The following is a 24,356-nucleotide window of genomic DNA, read 5'->3' as shown; positions in this document are numbered from 1 at the left end:
ATAGATGCTGTTTAAAAACACTATCTTGGCTGATAAGATGTATTCCATGCATTAGAAAGGTAGAAAAAGACCAAATGACTGCCAGTATGGTTAAATGGTGAAGTTGAAAGGTCCTATTAAAGCCAAAAGGACATCTTTTAAAAACTGGAAAATAGAAACAAATGAAGAAATTAGGAAGCACTGGAACATTCGATATAAAGCATCAATATGGCAGGCCAAAAGAGAATTTGAAAACAAGCCTGCCAGAGAGGCAAAAACCCCAAATAAAAACTTTCAAGTATATTTCAAGCAGGAAGCCTATGAGGGAGTTGATTGGAGCACTAGATGACAGAGGTGAAAAAGGGGCGCCCAGGGAAGATAAGGCCATAGCAGAAAACCTAAATGAATTCTTTGCTTTGGTTTTTACTGAGCAGGGTATCGGCATATTCTTTGAGGGTAATGATTTAGAGGAACTGAAGCAAATCATGGTGAACCAGGAAGATATAATACAGCAGATCAACAAACTAGAGAGTAATAGCTCACCCTAAAGTTCTGAAAGAATTAAAAAATGAAATTGCAGACTTATTAATAGTAATTTCTAACTTCTCATTCAAATCAGCAACTGTACCTGAGGATTGGAGGGTGGCCAATGTGACACCCATTTTAAAGGGTTCCAGGGATGATTCAGAAAACTACAGACTGGTGAGCTTGATGTTGGTACCGGCCAAAGCAAGTAGAAACTATTCTGAAGAACAAAATTGACCATCTGGATAGCTTTATTTTAATGGGGCGGAGCCAACATGGATTTAGCAGAGGGAAATCTTGACTTTCATATCTTAGATTTTTTTTGGAAGGGGTTAATAAAATATGGACAAGGGTGAGTTGATTGGAATAGAATACCTAGATTTTCAAATAGTGCTTGATAGAGTCCCTCATGAGAGGCTTATCAGGAAATTTAAAGAATCATGGACTAGGAGACAGTGCCTTATTGTGGATTGGTAACTAGTAAAAGATAGGAAATAGATTAGGACTGAATGGTTATTTCTTTCAGTCTAGAAAGGATAGATAGTGGCATGTCCCAGGAATCTGTATTGGGTCTGATGCTTTTGAATATATTTATAAATGATCTGGAAAAGGGAGTGATGAGTGAAGTTATCAGATTTACAGACAATGCAAAATTATTCAAAGTAGTTAAATCATAAGCCAGTTGTGAGGAATTGCAAGAGAACCTTGCAAGACTAGATAATTGGGCATCTAAATGGCAGGTAAAAATTAATGTGAACAAGTGCAAAATGCTGCATATAAGCAGAATAATCCAGACTATAGATACATGCTGCTGCGTTCTGTATTAGGCATCACTCCCCAGGAAAAGGATCTTGGAGTCACTGTGACTGTATTTTGAAATCCTTGACTCATGTGCAATGGCAGTCAAAAAAGCAAATAGAATATCAGGTATTATCAGGAAACGAATGGAAGATATCATAATACCTTTATATTGATCCATGATACAACTGCACCTTGAGTATTGAGTGCAGGTTTGGTCACTCCATCTCAAAAAATATATATAGTGGAATTAGAAAAGGTACAGAGAAGATAAAGGGGATGGAACGGCTTCCCTATGATAAAAAGGCTTAAACAAGTTAGGACTCTTCAGCCTGGAGAAAAGCCAGCTGCAAGGTAATATGATAGTGGTCTATAAAATCATGAGAGGGGTGGAACAGGTAAATAGGGACTGGGTGTTTATTCTTTCCTTTCCTAGAACTAGAGAACAGTCCATGAAGTTAATAAGTAACATATTTAAAACAAAATCAGAGAATATTTTTTTCACTGGAATTTATCATTAGAATATGTGAACGCAGTTAACTTAGCTGGGTTTAAAAAGGGTTTAGACAAGTTCCTCATAAACTAGTTAGCCATGTAGACTTGAGAGAGCCACTGCTTATCCTGGTTATGAGCAAAAAGGATTAGACCCTGTACTGGGGTACTTTTGACTTGGATTGACCGCTGTCTGAGCAAGATGCTGGGCTTGATGGATCATTGATCTTGCCCAGTATGTTATCTAACTGGCACCCAGAAACAAACTTTACAGAAAAAGTTCCAGTGTCAGCCTTGTAGAAATCAATATTGCTACGCCTGCTTGAAGGTCTCTGTTCTACCCTTATTACAGGCAAAGACTGCAGCTATACAACAGCAAAAGCAAAAACGAGCATGTCCAAGGGAACAGACTCCATAGAGATCCACCAAGCAGTCACTCAAAAGTCTGGTCCTTAGTTTTCACTATCCTAGTTATTCCTATAGTCTGCCTCTGCACTCTTCCAGTGAGGGAGTGGGGGGCAGGGATAGAGACTGCAACTTTTTCACATTCCATGATCACTTATTGCCACAGACAGTTGGGTTCTGAGAATAATGTAAGAAGATTTGAATTTTCAGAAACTTCCTCCTGTTAGTCTTCCACGTACTCATCCAGTACCTTTAGATCAACTTTACATACTAAATGAAGAAATAACCTCCCTATTGGCAGCAAATGCCATAGAAACAGTGCTGTGGGTTCCCCCGAAAAGTATAAAATAGGTTACCCATGTGGGCCTTTTTTTTTTTGAATGGGGACCCACCTTATGGAATGGTCTGCCTAATGAGTTGGAGATTAGATTACTGTCTCTTTAAGAAAAAATTGAAAACATCTTTTCAAACACTTTTTCCTGACCTTAAGGTATCTGTCTTACTTTTATGTGTTGATTTTATATTTTGTTTTGCTTATGATTAGATGCATCATGGTATTTGAATTTTGGTGTCAGCTGTTTTTTATGTGCTTATTATTGTAAACTGCCTAGCCTAGCTGTCTTTATAGGGGATATATAAGAAATTTTATAAATACAAATATTCCCAGAAAGGAGAACAGGGTTCCATTCTAGATACTTTGATTCCCAAAAAATCAGGAGACCTTTGTCCCATTCAGGACTTATGGATTTTAAACAGGTTTCTTAAAGAAAAGTTCAAGATGAATTTCCTAGGCACCATTCTTCCTCATCTAGATACTGGAAAATGGTTGACAGCTTTGCTTACATGCTTACTACACCTTAAAATATCTGCAGTTTGTGATATGTGGAGATCATTATCAGTACAGAGGCCTACCATTTTGCCTATTAACACCTAGAGCAGTGGTTCTCAACAGGTGTGTTGGGACACACTAGTGTGTCACGGGGTCACGGAAGGTGTGTTGCAGACCCAGCAGAAGGCTGCCATTTCCTCATCAGTCTGGACGGGTGTAGGCTGATTTCTCCTTTATTGGGTATGAAAGGAAGCTGCTCTTGCTTCCTTCTCTTCCTGGCACAGTGGGAGGTTATTCCCTTCTCTTTCACCCAGATCAGAGTGAGAGATCACCAACTCCTGTTCATATGGATCCGGCAGGACACCAACTTTATCTTCCTTTGCCTGGCCTGGTAGTGAGGCTGCTGATGCTCTCTTCACCCCTTGGGGCCTGGACATGAAAGCAGGTGCACGAGAGAGAGAGATGCATGCTCTATAGATCCACTGCAGACTTCCACTGCTGTTGCCTCATCTTCCTCTCCTCAGTGCATCTTGCCCTCATCTGCTGTTGGTAAAGTGGGAGGGAGACTCTGGATTCGACTGAAGGCTTTTATGCTGACTGAGAACCAGGAGGAGAGGGGAATGTGCTGGGTAGGAAGACTTTGGGAGATAGGGAGTCAGGAGTTTGCTGGGTAGGAAGGGGTGGTGGAAAGGAGGTTGGGGTTGCTGGGTAGGTTGAAGTGGAGGACGAAGGGGCTGGGGCTGCTGTGCAGGGAGGAGAGATGGAAGTGGAGGGAGAGATGGAGGTGTGGGGCCTGCTGGATTGGGGGAGAGGGAGAGGTCAGGGGATGCTGAGCCTGAAGGGATGGGAAATAGGTGGTCAGAGGTATGTTGGGAAGGGGAGAGGGGAAGGGCAGGGAGAGTTGAGCAGGGGAGAGAGGCGGGTACAGGGAAGATGATTCTGGGGTGGGGGGGTGTCGGAAATGTTGGACAGGGATATGAACATGTGAAGGGACGATTGAGTTGGGAGAAGTGAGGGGTGATGGGGGCATGGAGCAGAGTGAAGGGCTACAAGAGCCATATGCCGGTACTGAGAATATGCATTTCTTCTATTTTTGAACTTTTCTTAGTATAGGAGGAGATATTTGTTTCTTGTTCTCCAATTTTGCACTGCATGCAGATGGTCTTGATGTTTCCATACCAGTTTCTGTTTCCATATTTGTAATTTGTGATATTTTATTCTATATTAGGCAAAGGTAGGTCTTGTATGTGTGTGACTGAGATGAGGCATTTTACTAGCATGTAGGGATTTGTATCAGTCTTATTTGTTGTATTTTCTCAACATTATATTTGCACTGGTTGTGAACTGCTTTTTCATGGGTAGGACTAATGCTGTTTCATTTCTTGGAGTTAGTGTTCCTTTGGTATGGCAGGTTGAATAAACATGGACAGAGTAGGGTTTGTTTGTTTTTTCCAGGTTTTGTGTTTTACAATGCACTTGGTAGAAGAGAGAGTTTGTGATGCTATTGTTGAAATTATAACTATCTTTTTTTTTTTTTTTTTTTTTTTATATGGTGAGTTGTACAGGGAAATGTCTTAGTTCTACTCTGCACTCGTTAGGGAGCGGGAGATTCCTGTGGATGCAGAGTATATGTTTACATTTAGTTCCATGACGGTCATGTGTTCAGTGTGTCGCACACGTGAGCATTATCTCTCTGGTGTGTCCTGATAAAGAAAAGGTTGAGAACCGCTGACCTAGAATATTCATAAAATGCCTGGAAGTAGTAGCAGTGCATATTTGAAAGAATATACTAGTCTTTCCATATCTAAATGATTGGCTAATATTAAGCAGATCCTTACTGGAAGCAAAAAATGCTATTCCTATACACAACACCCTTCACTTGTTGGGTTTCATAGCAAAGTCCCATTTAATTCCCACACAGCTGGAATTCATAGAAGCTTCCTAGACATAACAAGGGAAAGCTTTTCTTCCTGTGCAAAGGATGGAAAATCCAATACATATAATTCACCAATTGTCCAACCAAGTCTCAGTATCAGCTAGCACTTTCATGAGGGTGTTAGATCATATGGCAGCCATTATTGTGTTTGAGATTTATTGGTATTCTAATGTCCAAACTTCTCACAGCTTTCAAAGCGAGGTATTTGTCATAGACATAATAGGTAATACTGGAAGACAAAAGTACCTCTATTTCCCAATGTGATTAAGTCAAAAAAATTTTTTTTGTTATTTAAATGACCTCATACTAGGCTATTAATAGTGCAATATTTGCACAATCACTTCGCCATTGTGTGCGGGACTTTGTATAATTGGTCATTCAAATATTTTCCTTTGCCGCCATTCTGTCAATGCACCATTTTGTGAGAATAAAATCTGATATGAAAATTATTATATTTCTCTTCTTTTAACATAATCATTTTTAAGTATGCTTCAATTGTCATTCTCATGTATATCATATATATAATATTTCAGCTACTTAGCTTCATCGTGAAGAAACACTTTGTCTTAGTGCCTTGAGGTATTATTGACAGGTTGCCCGACATGGTCCGTGTTTCGGTAAAACACCTTCCTCATGGGGCCTTAGTTGTATAAGTTCAGCGTCTTTTCTCCCCGTCCTCCGGTAATGTTGGTGCCAGCATACTCAGCCAGTGACTTTCAGAATAAAGATTACCAAACCATTCATTCGTTCCCTACCTTGGTGAACCCAATTTTCACATCTTCTTTGTGGCCAAAGTTTTCAGTCTTAACAGCTGCAGCATATACTAACCACGGATGCATCCACTGAGTCCAGGGAGCCCATCTCAACACCATTTCCTCACAAGGGATCTATCCAAGAACTGGCACTGTCACATAAATCTTCTAAAGATAAGAGCAATTTTCAAAGTTCTCCTTGTATTTGAGAAGTGCATAAGAAGGGTGCAAATGTATACATTTGGGTAGCCATATTTTACATAAGTAAGGAGGCATGGGATCTGAAAAATTTAGCAAAGAAGCATACACGATATGGAATTGTGCAAATATAATGAAAATACTTCTCAATGTGATTCTTTTTGCTGCCATGAATATGATCTATCCTTAACAGTAGCTGACTCTTTGAGCCATTGTCTTCAATGAGTAGTTTCTCCACCAAAGCCTAGTGTATTCTGTTTTACAATATTAGGGAACACCACAGCTCTTTCAAACCACTCTATTGCTCAGAGACCAGCTCTAGATGCCCTAGAACTAGACACATTTGCCATTCCATGGAAGAAGAATCTTCTGTATGCATTTCTTCTTTTTCCTCTCATATCAGACCCTTGTTAAATTGAAGAACAAAGGCCCTATGATTCACTTCAGCCCCTTGTGGCTACAACTTGGTTTCCAAGGCTCTAGAGGTTTGCTATGGTTCCACCCATGTGTCTCCAAATATCTCCAACATTATTAACACTGTCCAAATTACTTCCTCACCCCAATCTTCAGTCCATAGCCCTGACAGCTTCAACATTGAAAGCAGACTAATGCAAGCACTGCCTTCCCTGCAAGATAAAAGAAGTTATTTTAGCAACAAGAAAACCATCTACTAAATGTTCTTATAACTATAAATAGAGAAGATTTTCCATTTGGAATGCTAAACAAGACATAGATTCATTTGACTGCTCCATTTCCACTTTGTTTCAGTATGTTCTTAGTCTTTCAGAATTAAGGTTGAATACTAAGTTCATGTAAGTGCTATTGATGCACATATCACCATTTCTAAGGTCAGCCAGTTTTTCACCATCCTATGGTAGTAAAATTCAAAGGTGTCTATCATCTTCGTTATCCAATTAGAGATCCTACTACTATTATTAAAAAGGTCCTCAGTATAGTCCTATCTAGATTAATGAAGTCACCTTTTGCCCTTTAGCATCTGTAGATCTCGAGTTTCTATCTTAAAATGTGTTAATTTTAGTATCAGTGATTTCAGCATGCAGAGTAAATGTGTATCAGCTCTAGTGATCCATGTTCCTTACAGACAGGTATTTAAGAGTAGTCTTGAGAACCCACCCAAAGTTATTGCCAAAGGTTGTTTCTCAGTTCAATCTGAATCAATCCATCATTCTGCAGACTTTCTTTCCAAAACCTCATTTAAGCAAAGCTGAACAAGCTTTTCACATCTTGAACTGTAGAATAGCTTTGTTTTATTTGGAAAGATGCAAGGTCTTCAGGAAATCTCCTCAATTCTTTTATTTACAATGTAGCTAATCGAGGTTTACCAGCGAAACAAGCAAACTCTACATACATGGCTCTCAGACTGCACATTCTAGAAAGCATTTTATTGCCAAAGTTAAAGCCCATTAAGTGAGTAATTATAGCTTCAGCAGCTTATCGCCATTCAGCCTGAATTCAAGATATCTGCAAAGCAGTTAGTTGGTCCTCTCTACATACCTTTACACTGTCTCAAGGAAGGACTCCCACACTGCTAGTTTTGGTCAATCAGTATTAAGAATATTGTTTAACAGCTTCAGCTCTTCCTCCTTCCTTGTTTACTGGGTTGCAATTCCTCAGAGTCCAATAACTTCATATGTCTTACTACAACCTTCACCTTGGGGGAGTCCCTACTTGTGTGGCTGGGATTGTCCTGCTTGCCCATAGAGAAAGCAAAGTTGCTTATCTGGACAGTAGAACAAACCAGCCATGTAATCCCACCCTCCTTCCGTGGAGTTGAAGCTTAGCTAGATAAGGAACTGAGGAGGCTCACATGCAGAAGACTGTACAGGACTGCCCACACATGCTCAAAAAGACATCTAGGCCTTTCTGAGCTCTAGGAGAGCACATTCCATTTTGGTACTGTGCAGTGATGTCACCCACTTGTGTGACTGGATTGTTCTACCATCCATAAAGGTTTCTGTTCCATTTGATGATTCAGTTTGCAATCTAGGTTTTTATTTGTTCAATTTACCTGCATATCTCATTCATAAGCTTACGTGAGCTGTTTTTTAAAAGTTATGTTTATTGCATCATCTAGATTTTTACCTATGGCTGACTTTAAAAATGTAATTCAAGCATTTTTTGCTGACAATGATTGATTTTTGCAATTCTTTGGTTATCTGTTTACATAAACATCATCTAAAGGCAATTCAGACTTCTTCAAAATGCTGCTGCTCGCCTTATCTTACCTGTGCAGTATGGCAAGCATATTACACCGGCCTTAAATTACATTGGTTACCAACTCGGCAAAGAATTAAATTTAAAGTTCTGGTATTGGTTTTTAAGGCACTTCTGACCAGAGTCCACCCTATTTGGGTTACTTTTTAGGTATACACCTACTAGAAGCTTAAGATCACACAATAACTTTAATATCCCTTCTATTATGGAATACAAACTAGTCAGAACACATTCTTGAGCCTTCTCTATTATAGGCACGAGTCTATGGAATGCTTGGATTTAATATCAGATAAAATCTATTGCAAGCAGAAGCAGATTAAGGCTCTTTTATTTTTGGAAGCCTTTGGAAATGGTTAATGTATCAGCTGAGAGTTTGGATGTAAGAGATTTGAGCGCAGAAGTGTTAAATTGCAACCTGCATGATGTTTGATGTAATATATATTTTGATTTATTTTTAATTTTGTGGCTAGGCTTTTAACTGTTTTACTGTATTGTTTTGATGTTTGATAATTTAAATGTTTATGTAAGCAATTATGCTTTCTCCTAGGACAAGCAGGATGGTAGTCCTCACATGTGGGTGACATCATCTGCTGGAGCCCGGCACGGAAAACTTTTGTCAGTTTCTAGATACTTTGGCCAGCAGACTGAGCAAGCCCAGTCTGCTACTATCTACACATGGTCCCCCTTCAGTTTCTTCTTTTTCGCGATGCAGTTGCCTCGCGGTCCAAGGAGCTCCACTTTTTTTCAATTCTTTTCTCGATTTTCTTCGAGTTACTTTCTAATCCTCGTCTGGTTCCTCTTCGCAGTACGGTAGGTTCTTTTCAGCTTTTTCTCGATCTTGCAGTTGATTCCCGACTCTCCACCTCCCGATGCCCATTGGCTATCGACCACACGCTGGGTCTTTTTCATGGCATCGACCGGTTTTCCCCAATGCCTGTGGACTATGTCCATTATGGATCCGCATGAGGTTTGCATCCTGTCTGGGAGCCTCGCACAATGTCCATGGGTGTCTGTGGGATCTACCTCTCGCGGTCCCTCTGGCACCCCCAAGGATCAGGGAGAGGGAGATCGATCCTCAGTGGTCTCTCCCCTCCCCCATACCTTGATGTCATCGACCTCCTCGGTGCCGGGGAAAGACCGGACCGAGCATCGGAAGTGATATCGGAAGCATTGGCACCAGTCACCATCTCGACACTGTTCCAGAGCGGCATCGGCAGCTGCCAAGCCGCCATCAAAATGGCACTGGCCACTGGAGGCCCCATCCTCTGGAGCCCCCAGTAGCCCAAGGCATTCCCCACCGGTGCCAGGTGCTGTGCCACCTCAGGGACTCAAGGATGAGCCGGCAACACCTCTTTCCACCTCCATCAGTCCCGATCACTCAGGATTTCCAGGAGTTGGACCGCAGGTTGCAATTGGCAGTGCTTAAAGCGCTGCAAGGCTTTGATACCAGCGCCACTGGCCCCTCATACCGGTGCCCAAGCCTCTGCCATCGATGTTGGCACCCCTGCTGGAGCATCTGGGCATCCTTCTTGGCACCCTACTGATGCAGCCGGTGCCCAAGGGGCCTTCGATGCCCCATCGGCCACAGTTGCCCTCCACTGGCGCGTTCCTGATCCCCGGGTCCTCAAAGAAGGATAAGGCCATGCCTAGCCCACAGTTCCAAGCCGCTGCCAGGCCGCCTGGCTTGCCACAGCTGATGACCCCCTCGATACAGAGGGATCCATCGGTGCCCAGGGTCGATGCCTCTCACAGCCCTCGCCCCCAGCGTCCTGACTCAAGTGAGGAAGAGGGTCCTTATGACCCTTGGGGTGATGATTCCACAGTCTTGTCCTCAGAGTTCTCTGACACTTTGACCCCAGAGGAGCAGCACCGGTCACCATCTGAGGACCTGTTGTATTTGGGGTTTGTTAGGGCTATGGCTGAGACCATCCCCTTTCATCTCCTTATGGAGGAGGATGCGTGCCATAAGATGCTGGAAGTGCTCCAGTTCATTGACACTCCTAAAGAGATTGTGGCAGTTTCGATCCACAATATTTTTAAGGAACTTCTCCTCCATATGTGGGAGCACCCCATTTCCATTTCCCCAGTTAACAGAAAGGCCAATGCCACATACTTGGTGCAACAGGCCCTGGGGTTCGAGAGGAGGCAGCAACCCCACCAGTCAGTGGTAGTGGAATCCGCTTTAAAAAAAAAACAAACCCCAAAAAACCTGGTGCTCCCACACCCATGCCTCCTCTCCTGCCTCCTCTCCTGCAGTTAGTGTAGCTGGGTTCAAAAAAGGTTTGGATAAGTTCTTGGAGGAGAAGTCCATTAATGGCTATTAATCAATTATACTTAGGGAATAGCCACTGCTATTAATTGCATCAGTAGCATGGGTTCTTCTTAGTGTTTGGGTAATTGCCAGGTTCTTGTGGCCTGGTTTTTGGCCTCTGTTGGAAACAGGATGCTGGGCTTGATGGACCCTTGGTCTGTCCCAGCATGGCAATTTCTTATGTTCTTATGGACGTGAGCATAGGGAGCTTGATGTCATAGGGAGGAAGATCTTCCAAGGCACCATGCTGGTCGCCCGCATTGCAATGATACAACTCTACATGAGTTGTATCATTGCAACTCATGTAGATACAACTCTACATTACACAATATAACCGCAATCTCTGGAAGCGAGTCCAGGATTTTGCAGAGGGCCTTCCCCAGCAACAGCAGGAAGCGCTTGCTGCCATTGCCTCGCTGGGTCTAGAAGCAGGGAAACATGAGATGCGCTCTACCTATGATGTTTTTGAAACTGCAGCCTGCTTATCCACCGTGGGCAACGGCGCCAGACGGATGGCTTGGCTCAGGCCCTCAGACCTCCGGCCAGGACAGGCTCGCCGATCTCCCCTGTAAAGGCGAAAACTTGTTCGAGGACAAGGTCCGGGATGCGATGGCACAGCTGAAGGACCATCATGACACCCTCCAGCAGCTATCCGCTAGTCCCTCAGAAGGGCCTTCCTCAGCCAGGAAATCCTCCAGGCAAGGCTCTCGTAAGCCCTTCTACCATCAAAGGAAGTATTACCCTCCGGCTGCTTGGAGTCGCAACAAGCACCCAGACCCCCAATTGGCGGCCCAGCAAACCCCAGCCACGGGATTTTGACTGGTGGCGAGGGAGCACGAGTCAGCTGGCGGTTCCCCTGGCACCCGAATCCTCCCGGTCGGTGGCAAGCTCCTCAGCTTTGCCTGGCGCTGGGAAGGGATCACGTCAGACCGCTGGGTCCTTTCCATCATATGCTAGGGGTACCGTCTGCACTTCAACTGGCTCCTGGAGACCTCTCCCCCATGTCCATCGTGGGGTTCATCCACCCATTTGGTTATTCTGCAAACAGAACTCTCCACCCTCCTTGCAGCAGGCACAGTGGAACTGGTCCCTTGCAGACAGCAGGGCCAAGGGCTCTACTTAAGGTTCTCATCCCAAAAAGGAATGGCGACTTGCGCCCCATCCTCAACCTCTAGGCACTGAACAAGTTTCTCGTAAGAGAAAAATTCAAGATGGTCTCCCTGGACATTCTGGTCCCCTTCCTCCAAAGAGGAGACTGGCTCTGCTCCCTCGACCTGAAGGAGGCATACACACACATTGCAATTGTCCCAACCACAGGAAGTACCTCCGCTTTGTGGTGGGGAATGCACATTTTCAATACAGAGTGCTGCGTTTTGGGCTAGCATCAGGCCCCCACATCTTCACCAAATGCTTGGTGGTGGTGGCTGCCTACTTTAGGCGTCGCTCGGTCCATGTGTTCCCATACCTGGACGATTGGCTGGTTAGGAGCGACTCCCTCTCTGGAGCATTGCAAGCTCTGGCCCTGACAGTTCAGACCTACAGACTCTGGGGTTCATTATCAACTTCCCCAAGTCACACCTCTGTCCATCCCTGCAGCTGGACTTCATAGGCGCCAGGTTGGACACAGCACAAGCAAAAGCTTTCTTGCCCAAGGATCGGGCGGTTGCCTTTTCCTCGCTGGCCACCTTCATCTGCAACAGCGGGAGAGTGTCAGCCAGTCTCCTTCTCCGCCTGCTGGGTCACATGGCGGCCTTCATCCATGTGACATCCTTAGCCCGCCTCCACATGTAGACCCCTCAGTGGGCCTTGCAGTCTCAGTGGCAGCAAGCATCCTAGGATCTAGAGGCTCCGATCACTGTTACGGACCCTCTCAAGCTATCCCTGGCTTGGTGGGAAGCCCTCTCCAATCTAGAACGCGGACTTCCCTTCCAGCCCATGCCACCCCAGGTGATCATCACCACTGATGCTTCTCCTCAAGGATGGGGAGCCCACAAGAACAACCTACACACTCAAAGCCTTTGGACCGCCAAAGAAGCATGTTGCCAGATAAACTTTCAGGAGCTTCAGGCGATGCGGTACGCCCTGTGGGCATTTCGGGATCACTTGTCATCCAAGGAAGTTCTGATCAGGATGGTCAACCAGGTCTCAATGTGGTACATCTACAAGCAGGGCAGTACAGGCTCGCTCCTCCTCTGCCAGGAGGCGCACTGCAGGTCTGGAACTGGGCCCTCTCCCAAGGGATGTATCTGTGAGCGACCTACCTGCCAGGTCACCTTAACATGTTGGCAGACCGCCTCAGCCTGTCCTTCCAGCCAGACGAGTGGTCCCTGTAGTAGCGGCCGAATTATTCTGCCACTGGTGTATGACCGATGTGGACCTGTTCACCTCCCCTCTCAATCACAAGGTGAGCACGTTCTGCTCCCTAATAGCTGGGAACGACCATCCAGCCTGAGATGCCTTCTCCCTTCACTGGAGTCAGGGCCCTCCTGTATGCGTACCCACCTCTCCCGCTTCTCTCGAAGACTGTCTAAGCTTCAGGAGGATGTGGAGTCTGATTCTCATTGCACCTTCCTGGCCTCAGCAGGTTTGGTTCCCGCTCCTCCAGGACCTGTCAGTGCATGCGCCCATCTCGTTTGGGATGGTGCCATATCATAAAGCCAATGCACTCTGCGCCACCGAACCTCTGGGCGCTAGCCCTCACAACTTGTATGTTGAGTGCATGATCCTCCAGCCATTACAGCTTTTGGACTGTTTCCCTGGGTCCTGATCGAATCCCGGAAACCTCCGACTAGGAAGTCCTGCACCTCAGAGTGGAAACTCTTTTCCATCTGGTGCAATGGGCATGGGTTGGACCCTTTCTCATGCCCTCTCCCCGGTTGCTGGACTACAGACCAGTTCTGTCAGAGTACACTTCAGCGCTGTCAATGCGTACCACCGAGGTGTCGCTGGTGTGCCCGTTTCGATCTAGCCCCTAGTTGGCCATTTCATGTGGGGTCTTCTCCAATTGAAGCCCCCTTTTTGGCCTCCAGCAGCATCCTGGGACATCAACATGCCTTGGCGAGACTGATGCAACCTCCCTTTTGAGCCCCTGCAGTCCTGTGGTCTGATGTTCCTCACCTGGAAAGTCATATTCCTGGTTGAGATCACTTCCGCTCTCCGGGTCAGTGAGCTTCAGGCCCTGGTTACGTACGCACCATACACGAAGTTCTTCCACGACCGTGTGGTACTGCGAATGCATCCTAAATTCTTGCCCAAGGTGGTGACTGATTTTCCACATCAATCAGTCAAATCGTTCTACCCACCTTCTTTCCGAGGCCACATTCCCACTCGGGGGAATGTGCTCTCCATACCCTGGACTGTAAATGGGCACTAGCCTTTTACCTAGACCGCATAGCGAGCCCTGGACAGTCCACCCAGCTCTTCGTGTCTTTTGACCCCCAACAGGCTGGGGGGCAGCGGTAGGTAAGCAAACCCTATCGAACTGGCTGGCAGATTGCATTGCCTTCTGCAATATACAGGCAGGCCTCTAGCTGGCCAGCAGAGTGAATCACTCTGTGCAGGCCATGGCAGTGCCAGTGGCCAATATGCGTATGGTCCCAGTTGCTGAAATTTGCCAGGCTGCGACCTGGAGTTCTCTCCATACATTTGCAGCCCACTACTGCCTTGACAGGGATAGCCTTTGGTCAGTCCGTCCTGCGCAACCTCTTCCAGACTTGAACCAACTCTCTTCACTCATGCTCCTTGAGGGACCAGACCGCCTCCTGTTTCCCCACAGTGCCACATTCGTGTTGTGCCCGTTGGCACCTTGTTCGGCTGCTGTTGATCTCTCTGGTTGAAAGGGGCGGTCTGGAGCTCTGTAAACACCCACATGTGAGCACTGCCATCCTGCTTGTCCTAGGAGAAAGTGCAGTTGCTTACCTGTAACAGATATTCTCCGAGGACAGCAGGATGTTAGCCCTCAGGAATCCTGCCCGCCTCCCCACGATGTTGGGTTCACCTTCAGTTTTTTTTATTTTTTCGCTCGTCTGCTTTGCTATGTTACAAGGCTGAAGGGGGACCTCACATGGACGCACAGATAGCAGTCTGGGCATGCTCCGTTTGCTGGCCAAAGTTTCTAGAAACTTTCACAAAAGTTTTCTGTGCTGGGCTCCATCGGATGATGTTACCCACATGTGAGTACTAACATCCTGCTGTCCTAGGAGAAAACATGTTACAGGTAAGCAACTGCTCTTTTTCCATGTACCTTTATTGGAATAAATATTTATTTGTTGCAATATTTTCTCTTCAGATATTGGCTCCAATAACTCTGGTTACTATGAACTGCAAGCAGTGCTGACACATCAGGGCAGATCAAGCTCCTCTGGGCATTATGTATCCTGGGTTAAAAGGAAACAAGGTACCCTTACTAAATCTGAGTTTTTGTCCTCATAGTATTTCTTGCATACTTTACTTCCCCATGAAAGGCCACATGTGTTAACTCGCTAATTCTTCTTCACACACATTGGGACTGATGCAGTATTTGTGCGCAGAAAACAGATGCTCAGTGTTGAGTGCCTGTTTTCCTAATGTGCACCCAGCCACCTCTCTCGGGTGTGTGATGCAATATTTAAATTAGGGGCTGCGCTAAAAAGGAGGTGCTAGGGAAAATTGTGCATCCCTAGTGATGCCTCTTCATCAGGCGCACAGGAGAGATAGCTGTCAGTGCGGGTTGGGAAAACTAGATGCTCACTCTACAAGCCTGGACCGTGTATCTTGAGAGTGTGTATTGGGCACCCAGAATTTTTCTTTGGTTCCTTCTACTTATTATCGCAATAATACTATTAGGAGGAATCACAGAAAGCAGGATTTTTCTTTTTGTCAATGCGCCCTTGAGCATGGCATGCCTTTACGCCAGTCCTTAGCTGGCGTAATATTTGCCGCATTACAATGGGCGCATTGGCTACGTTGGAAACTTTTTGCATCACGGGGATTAGCTAATAGCCTCTTCTACATGGAATTTAATTGTGATGAGCCCTACTAGCTATGCAGTGATTTGGATGCACTAATCTCCATATTACTTTGGGGGTTATGGACGCGCATACAAATCCATGCATGCTAGCCGCTGTACACTGTATTGCATTGGCCCCATTGTGCTATAACAGGTGTATACTTTTGATTATCATTGCTATTTAAAATGTTAATATAATACATGAGGATTCTTATTCAGTTAAAAAGAAAAAATATGACTGAGTTTAATAGTGATTAGATTTTACAATATCAATGCAGGGTAAAACATTTTTGTATGCTTACATAATATAATTTAGATTTTGGCAGATACATGCTATATTTTAAGATAGGAAGTCATATAAAAAATTATCCATTTTCCGTACTTGGAAAGGATTTAAGAATTTCCTCTCTTCCACATATTGCTCCCATTTTGATTCTTTTAAATCATGCTAGCCTGTTTTAGGTAAACCACCTGTAAATCCCCAAAGTGCATTTATATTTAAGAGCAAATAGATACAAGTTATAACTTTGTGCAGGCAAAAAGCATGGATTTGTCACCAGCAGCATAGAAGAATATTACCTATCGCAATCTTCAGTTTTGTAGTTTCCTTTCTCAGCAGGCAACTACAGGATTTCATTTTATTTTAATTATCCTATCAAGGCAATTTGTGTGTCTTCTTTCTTGTACCTGACAGCAAGCCGTGTCCTCTCCTGCTCTGCTCCTGGCAGAACAAACAGGAGGGGGAAGGCTGTCCCAGCTTAATTGTTTTCTCTTATTTGTAAATGAAGCATTGGTAAATTATCTAAGTACCTAAGCAACTTAAAATGGCTAGGAGTTTTGTGTTTTGGAGTTTAAGAACCTGATTTTTGTAATACCATCAAAATATTTTTATTACCATGAAGACTTTTTCTTACACATGAAAACATAAAAAAACAAAATTAATTTGTACACATTATTGATGATGGAAGAGCTAGAAGTCTTCTGAAGTTTTGCCCCTGCAAGGAAAACAGTGTTAAGATGAATAAAAAGACATTGCAAATGCCTTTGAGGATATATTGTAGCTTGTGTCATAGGCTGTGTTACCCTGTGCCATTTTTCCTCTATGTCCCAGGCTCAAATGTTGCTTAGGACAGTAGTAACTAAAACTTTGTCATCTGAAAGCTCGTCGTAGCCAGTGTGAAATTAGTTGGCAAGTTTAGTCCAGTTCCCACATCATAACATTTTGCCTGAATTGGCAGATAGCTGACAGAGGGATCATTGTACATGAGTATAGTCTGTACCACCTTCATATACTCAGGGTAGGGTAGTGTGTGGATGCCTGCAATGCTACTGTCTTTGTTTTATGAATAAGTGGAGGACTTGGGTTTCTAGTAACTGTGAATCCAAGCAAACTTCATGAGCATTAAATTTACTAGGGCAAAAGAGGCATCTTTGTGATTCTGCATTTGGCAATAAATTACTTTTCTACTCATTCCCTCCTTGTGTTTTGTTTTTGTAGATGAATGGATCAAATTTGATGATGACAAAGTCAGCACAGTTACCCCAGAAGATATTTTGAGGTTATCTGGTGGAGGAGACTGGCATATAGCCTACGTTCTACTGTATGGGCCTCGCCGAATTGAAGTAGTTGAAACTGAACAATGACCACACCATCTCCTTTTTCCATCTCTGCCTAGGTGTGACATAAATGTGCTTCATTTACTAGTTTCTAAACCCCTGACAGGTTAGATAAGGATATGTAGTATGTTCAATAAAACTCTCTGCACATGGAGCAGAAGGATACAGGAAAAATTTTAATTGGCTTATACCTGCTCCTTGGAACAATCAGAAATAAGACATGGCATTGCTGAGTTGTGCTACTGCCACATATTAGTAACCAGCACAGTCTAAATAAGGAAATTTATTGCAATAATTTTTTTTTTTTCCCCCTTTTAGAATGGAGCTGCCCAGCAAGGACCATCTTGTGCCATGAGGGCACTTTAAACAATAATTATTCACCTTAATTTGGTAACCAATTATTTATTGCACACCTGTTCTTGCACCATGTGTTGTTCCTCTTGCATGGTTTATACCAGAGTACTTTGCCATCCTTTGCCTTATCTGACTGGTTTGCCAGGAAGGTAGAGGTGAAGTCGTTGCCTCATTGTAACTCAGTGCTGCTACCCATAGCCCACAGAAACATTCAGCCACAATCAAGTATTTGTCCAGCACGACCTGCTGACTTGGTCTATTCTGTTGCTGGCATTTCATGACTTTAAAATAAATTGTGATCAACAACAAAATGTGTGTGTACTTTTTCCTTCTCAACGATCGTTTTTAAATCTTCAGTGTTCTAGAGATTTTGGCCTGTTGTAGCTAGATCTGCTAATAGGTGCTTGGAATACATTTGTGCTGCTGCTAATGCAGTTAAAGAAGCAGGTATGGCAAACTGCATATGCTTTCTATACAATAATTCAGGTACTTCAGGAGACCCCCAAACAATTAACTCAGGGTACATGCTCCTGCAGGACAAACAATCAAATGTGATTCATGGCTGTCACTTCAGTTCTGTCTGAACCAAGACACATATTTGACTTTTGTCCTATAATGAAAATGGTTGGTTTTATGCTGATTCTGTTTTAAGGAATTGGTGGAAATAGCAGGGAATCTGACTGCTGTTTTTCTGGAAGTTTTTTTTTTAATATTTACCTGCATCACAACCTTCAGTGTATAAGAGGGGATTGTAAAATTGATATGGCCCAGAAAATCATCAGTGATTTCAGTCAGTGTCATTATTTGGATGTTACTGAACTGGTGCTTGTTTCTTGATACCAATCTGCAAGAAAATAAAACTCCTGGATCACAACATGGAATTTTTTGAGCTTTTTCCCCATTTTGTGTTTACAGTCTGGTTTCATTACATAAGTAGTGGTTGACAGAGTCCTATGTGAGAATTTTGAGATTAAGGAAGGGTCACTTGCATGGCAGGAGGATATGTAATTCAAAGCTTGTGTGATCTGAGTAGGGAGGTGCAGACAATCCCCTTATCCACCCCTAACATCCTAACAAATTGTAATAGAATCCTCAGGGAAATTGGTTTCAGAACATTTTCATGAAAAAAAAATACCAAAAGGCAAACCATTAATAAATAGGCAAAGCGAATTCTCAATAGACTCCCCCCCTTGAAACAGATACCGGCCTCAACATAAACAAATTCACCAGTTATCTGAAAACTCTGGGGTTTTGACTACTAGTTTTATAGATCCCTTCCAGTGGGAGGAGAGCCTCAAATTTTCTTTCCCTAGTGTCCATTTATTTGATTTATTCAGCCTTTCAGCTACTTCAGAGCAGATTATATTCAGGTACTATTAGTATTTCCCTATCCTCAGAGGACTCTTAATCTAATCCCTGGATTCATTATTCTGTTATAGCAGAATGTTTTGCACAAAAAAAAAAAAAAAGGGGCAGAGTGGTGATAGTGGGCAGGCGGCCACATCACGGTGGTACGGTTTTGCTGCAGCTACACTGCACACTATCGCTGCCTTAGCGCCACGGGAAAAGGTGTAGTTATTTCCCACGGTGCTGCCAGCGATAATGTGAAAAACATTATCACCCGCAGTGCTGCTGGGAGATAACTCTGCCCAAACCCTGCCCACACTCCTCCCCTTCCCCTAACTTTAATAATACTGCCACATAGCACAATAAAGAATGAACCTATAAGTTTGTACCTGAGGAAATAGAGGGTGAAGTGGCTTGCCTAAGGTCACAAGGAATGGCAGTGGAATTTGAACCCTGGCTCTCGGCCCACTGCTGTAACCACTAGGCTGCTACTACAGCTACTCAGTGGAGCCTAAACACTATCAAGACAGGTTATCGTCTCAGTTTCCAAACTCGTACTCCATTATCATTACTTCATTATCAGTTAGTCATTCTATAGAAGCAGTTAATTATTGCTACAAGATCAAACAATACAACATATCCCATAATTATGACAATTTTTTTCCAGATATTTCCTCGTTCCCCGAAAGTAGGAGGTGTTTGCCCAATTCTAGACCTCGGAATTAGTACTTATTTCAAGAGGTAAAGTTCAAAATGAACTTCTTAGTACTATTCTCCCACATTTAGAAACAGATAACCAGCTAATAACTTAGATATATACTTATCTCCATTTCCCTATTAACAAATTCCACAAGAAGTTCCTTCGATTTGCTCTGAGGAACAATTGCTATCCCTTTAGGCTAGCTGCCACACTCAAGAGTACTTACCAAATGCCCATCAGTAGTAGCAGCATATCTCAAAGAATATTCTAGTGTTTCCTTATTTAGGTGATTGGTTAGTATTGAGCAGATTTTACTCTCAATTCAGAAACATGCTCTTTGTTCTCACCACTTTATTTCACAGATTTATATTCCACGTCGCAAAGCACCAATGTGGCTAACCAACATACTGAAAGATACATAGTTCAAAAATAGGCATACAAACTCGTTAAGTAAAGCATCTAAAAGGAAAATTTTCAGTGCCTTTCAAAATTTCATATAGTCAGATATGTGAATTTCAATAGGAATAGAATTCCAAACTTCACAGCCCAATGCAGAAAAAAAACTCTAGATCTGATTTCAATTAATTTTACAGATAAAATAAATGGGACTACTAATAAATGCTGAGAGGCAGAGCATAGTGGGCCAGTTGGCACATAAGAGGTTATCTTGTTCTTCAAACAAAAAAATACTCGGTATACAAAGACTTGTGAACTAAAGTTTACAACCTAAACTTCACCCTCTGTTTGACTGGAAGCCAATGCAATTTTATCAAATGTGAAGAAATACTGTCACCATACTTTAAGTCAAAAGTTAACCTAACAGTGGCATTTTGAATAAACTGTAATATAAACAATAAATATTTATGTAATCCTCCATACGAGTTACAGTAATCAAATTGTACACAGAATATGGCTTAAAATTACTAACAAACTGAGAATTTGCTTCAATGGATGTAACATTTGTAATTTTTAAGTTTTTTAAATACTTTTTTACTTGTGCCATAAGTCAACCTCGAATCCAACACCATCCCTAAATTACTAGATTCAGAACATAGATGTATCTTTTCTCTGTCCAAAGTGAATAATCCTAAATCATTTGACATAGGCAAGGTCCATTTTGTGACATTTAAAACCAAGTTATTGTCCCTAAACCAGCAACCTACATGTTCCAAACAATGATTAAAGGTAACCTCAGGAAACTAAGGATACTAGGATTCATAGTCAATCTGGAAAAATCTCATGTCAATCCCAGTCATTGGGGTTTTATAGGTGCTCAGTTAAACAATCTAGGGAAAGCTTTTGTTCCACTCCAAAGAATGCACAGCCTGATCAAAATAGTTCACACTGTTTCAAGTTGTCCAATAGTGACAGCAAAATTCTTTATGCAAATGCTAGGGCATATAGTCAGTACGTTTTATATCATTTGCAATATTGCACATGAGAAGTGCAGTGGCAACTCAAATTTTATTGGAGCCAGAACCTTCATCCATTATCCCAAAGAATACAAATTTCAAAAGATCTAATACACTCAATAAAATGAAGGACAAAGCCATCAAATCTTGTTTGCAGCCTTTCATGCCACCCACTGAAGATTCAAACATGTAATAACCATGAATGCATTACCTTATGGTTGGGGGTGCTTATCTAAATAACATTTGTTCTCGGGGAACTTGATCAGCTCAAGAAGCCAAATGCCACATCAATCGTTTTAAAACTAAGAGCATTTTTCAATGCTCTCCAAGTTTTCAAAAGTTGGATAGAACACTCAATAGTTAGAATTCAAACATACAATCAAGTAGTGATGATTTACACGAGTAAGCAAGGAGGCACTGTTCTGCAAAATTATGCAGAGAAGCAGTCAAGATCTGGAACTTGGCAGCCCAGAGCAACATTGCACTGTCTGTCATTTATCTTCTAGATAAGGACAAACTTCTAGCAGACACTGTCATCGCCTTTTAACCTCATAAGTGGTCACTTCATCACACCATTCTTCAGAATATTCTTTTGAATGTGAGGAATGCCTCATAGGGGCCTATTCATGTCATCTTTGCATCGACTCACCTCATTCAATGGAACAAAGCCCCTAGTATGCTTTTTCATCAATTCTCATCTCAAAAGACTATTCAGGTTTCAAAGCAACACAGGGAAAATGATGGTCATAGCCCCCTTCTGGCCAAGACAAATAGGTTTCCATGGCTTCAAAGGTTAGCGGTGGCTCCACCTGTTCACCTTCCAATCTTTCCCAGTCTCCTAACTCAGTTCAAAGGCTCTCTTCATCCAAGCTTTCATTCTCGAGCTTTTACAGGGTGGATATTGAGAGCAATGTAGTAATGCCCTTACAATTTCTTTTTAAAGTGAAAAAAGTTATACTAGTGGTAAAAAAATCCACTACAGATGCTCTTATAATTTCAAATGGAAACAATTCTCTTCTTTGTGTTCCCCTGTCAAATCTATTAAAATGTTAAATGTAGTCATTTCAATATCGTACATCTTTCCAATTCTGGTTTGAAGTCAAACTCAGAATTCATTTGACTGCAATTGCAATGCACCATTATTGTTCAGAAAGCTTACCTATATCTCATCTTTCAATATTATGAAGGGATTGTTTCATTTGAAGCCTCCAATTAAGGCTCCACCTGCTCAATGGGAGCTTACTGTAATTCTTTTGTAGCTGATAATCTCCATTCAAATCTTTAGCAATCACTGGTATTAAGTGGCTTACTTGGAAGATTTTGTTCCTTGTAGCACTATCAGCACACAGAGTAAGTGAGCTTCAGGTACTGACAATCTATCCTCAAATTTTCCTTGTAAATTTATTGTGATAACTTGCCCAAAATTCCTGCCTAACAGTGTATTTATTTCATTTAAATCAGTCAGTCTTCCAACATTCTCTCCAAAGTTCACTCCTTTAGCTGAGCAGTTTCTTCATACACTGATCTCCAGAACAGCTTTGCTATTATATTTAGAGAGCAAAGCCATTTAGAAAATTTCAATTTTTCATATGACATCAACACACAAAAGCTGTCCAGTTAAAAATTAGATGCTTTCATCATGGCTATGTTAGTGTATCTTACTGCTTCTACAAAGCAAGAGTTCCTCATCCACAAAAGGTGAGAGCACACCAAGTAAGAGCCACTGCGACCTCTAGCTCATATGAGTGAAGTCTCCATTCAAGACATTTATAGGGCTGCTACTAGGATTCCGTTCATACTTTTACTAAACACTACTGCTTGCACCATGATTCCTGAAATGATAGTTGACCAAGCAGCTCTTAAAAAAAAACAAAAAAAAAACCTTCAGCTTCCCTCCTTCCTCTAATGGGTTACACTACCTAAGAAAAAATAAATTATGCAATCTTAGCTTGAGAATCCCTAATTGCCTATTTATTTATAGACAGTTGATATTCCTCCTTTTCCTAAAGTTGGTCTCAAGGTGGATTATAACAAATTTAAATGAACAGAGGCATCGGAATAGCTCAGAATCAGACATTACAAATGGCATAGCATTGGGACCAGGCATAGGGTAAGTTTCCCCATCATGTCTTTTTATGCTTCAGTCCACTTGGGTGGTACCACAAGGATGGCCATGACCACCACCACCTTCTCATAAACAGGTTCCTTCTGTGGTGATTTCTTTTCCTACTCAATTTTTACTTGTTTGACTTTGTTTCTGCTTGTCCAGAAGAACAATTCCACCCACCTCACCCAAAGTTGAAATTCAGCTTATGAATGACTTAAGGTGGCTCATATCCTGTACATGCTCAATAAGACTTTTCATTCTAAACTGAGAGCATTTTTTTTCCCTGTCTGTGGCATCAGACAATGTCGCCCACTTGTGGCTGATTTGTTCTGCTCTCCTTGGAGAACAGTAAGCAACTTCACTTTATCCAGTAAATCTGACTGGAATCAGTAGCTGGGAATGCATGTAGATGTCAGGCAATTTTTTTTTTTTAAATTGTGAACACTGGGAAGCCAGTAAAAAAAGTTAGTTGTAGTCCCAGCCTCTTACTAACATTAAACAGTTCAGAAGCCTGCATATCATTCACACTAAACTGGGAGTCTTGCAGTGCAGTTCTCTGACTGAGCTGAACTCAGGAAATTGTTAGAAATTGCTTCAGGTTATAAACATGTCCAGTTTGCAATATAACAACTGTTTCCCCATCAATGTCGAGATTTATGTTCCTTTACCTTTAGTTCACATTGCTTAAAATGTACTTTTGACATTGGAAACAAACAATTGCTGATTAAGATGTTATCTTGAAATGTTAAATTCAAAATGTAAAATAAAAAAGGAAACAAATATCTTCTAGCCTTGATTCAGAAAAGGAGCATTCATATCTTCAATTGTTTGCAGCCATACCCCTTTGAATTTTGATGCTGCATTGATGTCAAACTGAGCAGGGGACCTGAGATCTCAAGAGCAATTGGTGCTACAGGAAGTGATGTTAATTAGAAACATAAGAAAATGCCATACTGGGAGAGACCAAGGGTCCATTGAGCCCAGCATCCTGTTTCCAACAGTGGCCAATCCAGGCCACACCTGAATAAGAAAAACAATAGTTTTATTAATCTGACTCCTCTAAGAAATTATAAATGGTATATGACAGAGAGTAAATAAGTACCACCTAGCATGTTAGATTATATTCTATGTATCCAAAATGAACAAAATTATAATTACAAAAGTATTTGGCAGATTTTAAATTGTCCTATCTTTGTCTATATAGATAGGTAATGTTTCACACCTGGAGCAACCTGCTTGAAGGTTAAAAAATAGAATGGGCTTCAGTATGTGAAAACATTTAGTTGGGCCAACTCATTGCCAAGTGTTGCATGTGGCCATGCGTAGGAACTAGTCTGCCTCCTGTATAGGCCAGGACTGGGGATGCTACAGT

General features: G+C 42.4%; 1 protein-coding gene across 1 annotated transcript in view; it reads left to right on the top strand.

The window, feature by feature from the left end:
- USP14 (ubiquitin specific peptidase 14) overlaps positions 1-17,724 on the top strand; it is a 166,679-nt gene extending 148,955 nt beyond the window's left edge. The window contains exons 15-17 of the mRNA XM_029591100.1: positions 14,749-14,856; positions 16,946-17,123; positions 17,383-17,724. Of these exons, the coding sequence (XP_029446960.1) occupies positions 14,749-14,856; positions 16,946-17,091 (254 nt within the window). The 3' untranslated portion in view covers positions 17,092-17,123; positions 17,383-17,724. The remainder of the gene's footprint in view (positions 1-14,748; positions 14,857-16,945; positions 17,124-17,382) is intronic.
- The last annotated feature ends 6,632 nt before the right edge of the window (positions 17,725-24,356 follow it).

This window comes from Rhinatrema bivittatum, chromosome 2 (genome assembly GCF_901001135.1).
Source record: "Rhinatrema bivittatum chromosome 2, aRhiBiv1.1, whole genome shotgun sequence".
NCBI lineage: Eukaryota > Metazoa > Chordata > Amphibia > Gymnophiona > Rhinatrematidae > Rhinatrema > Rhinatrema bivittatum.
Note: the sequence above shows the minus strand (reverse complement) of the source record. Positions and strands in the feature narration are given on the sequence as shown.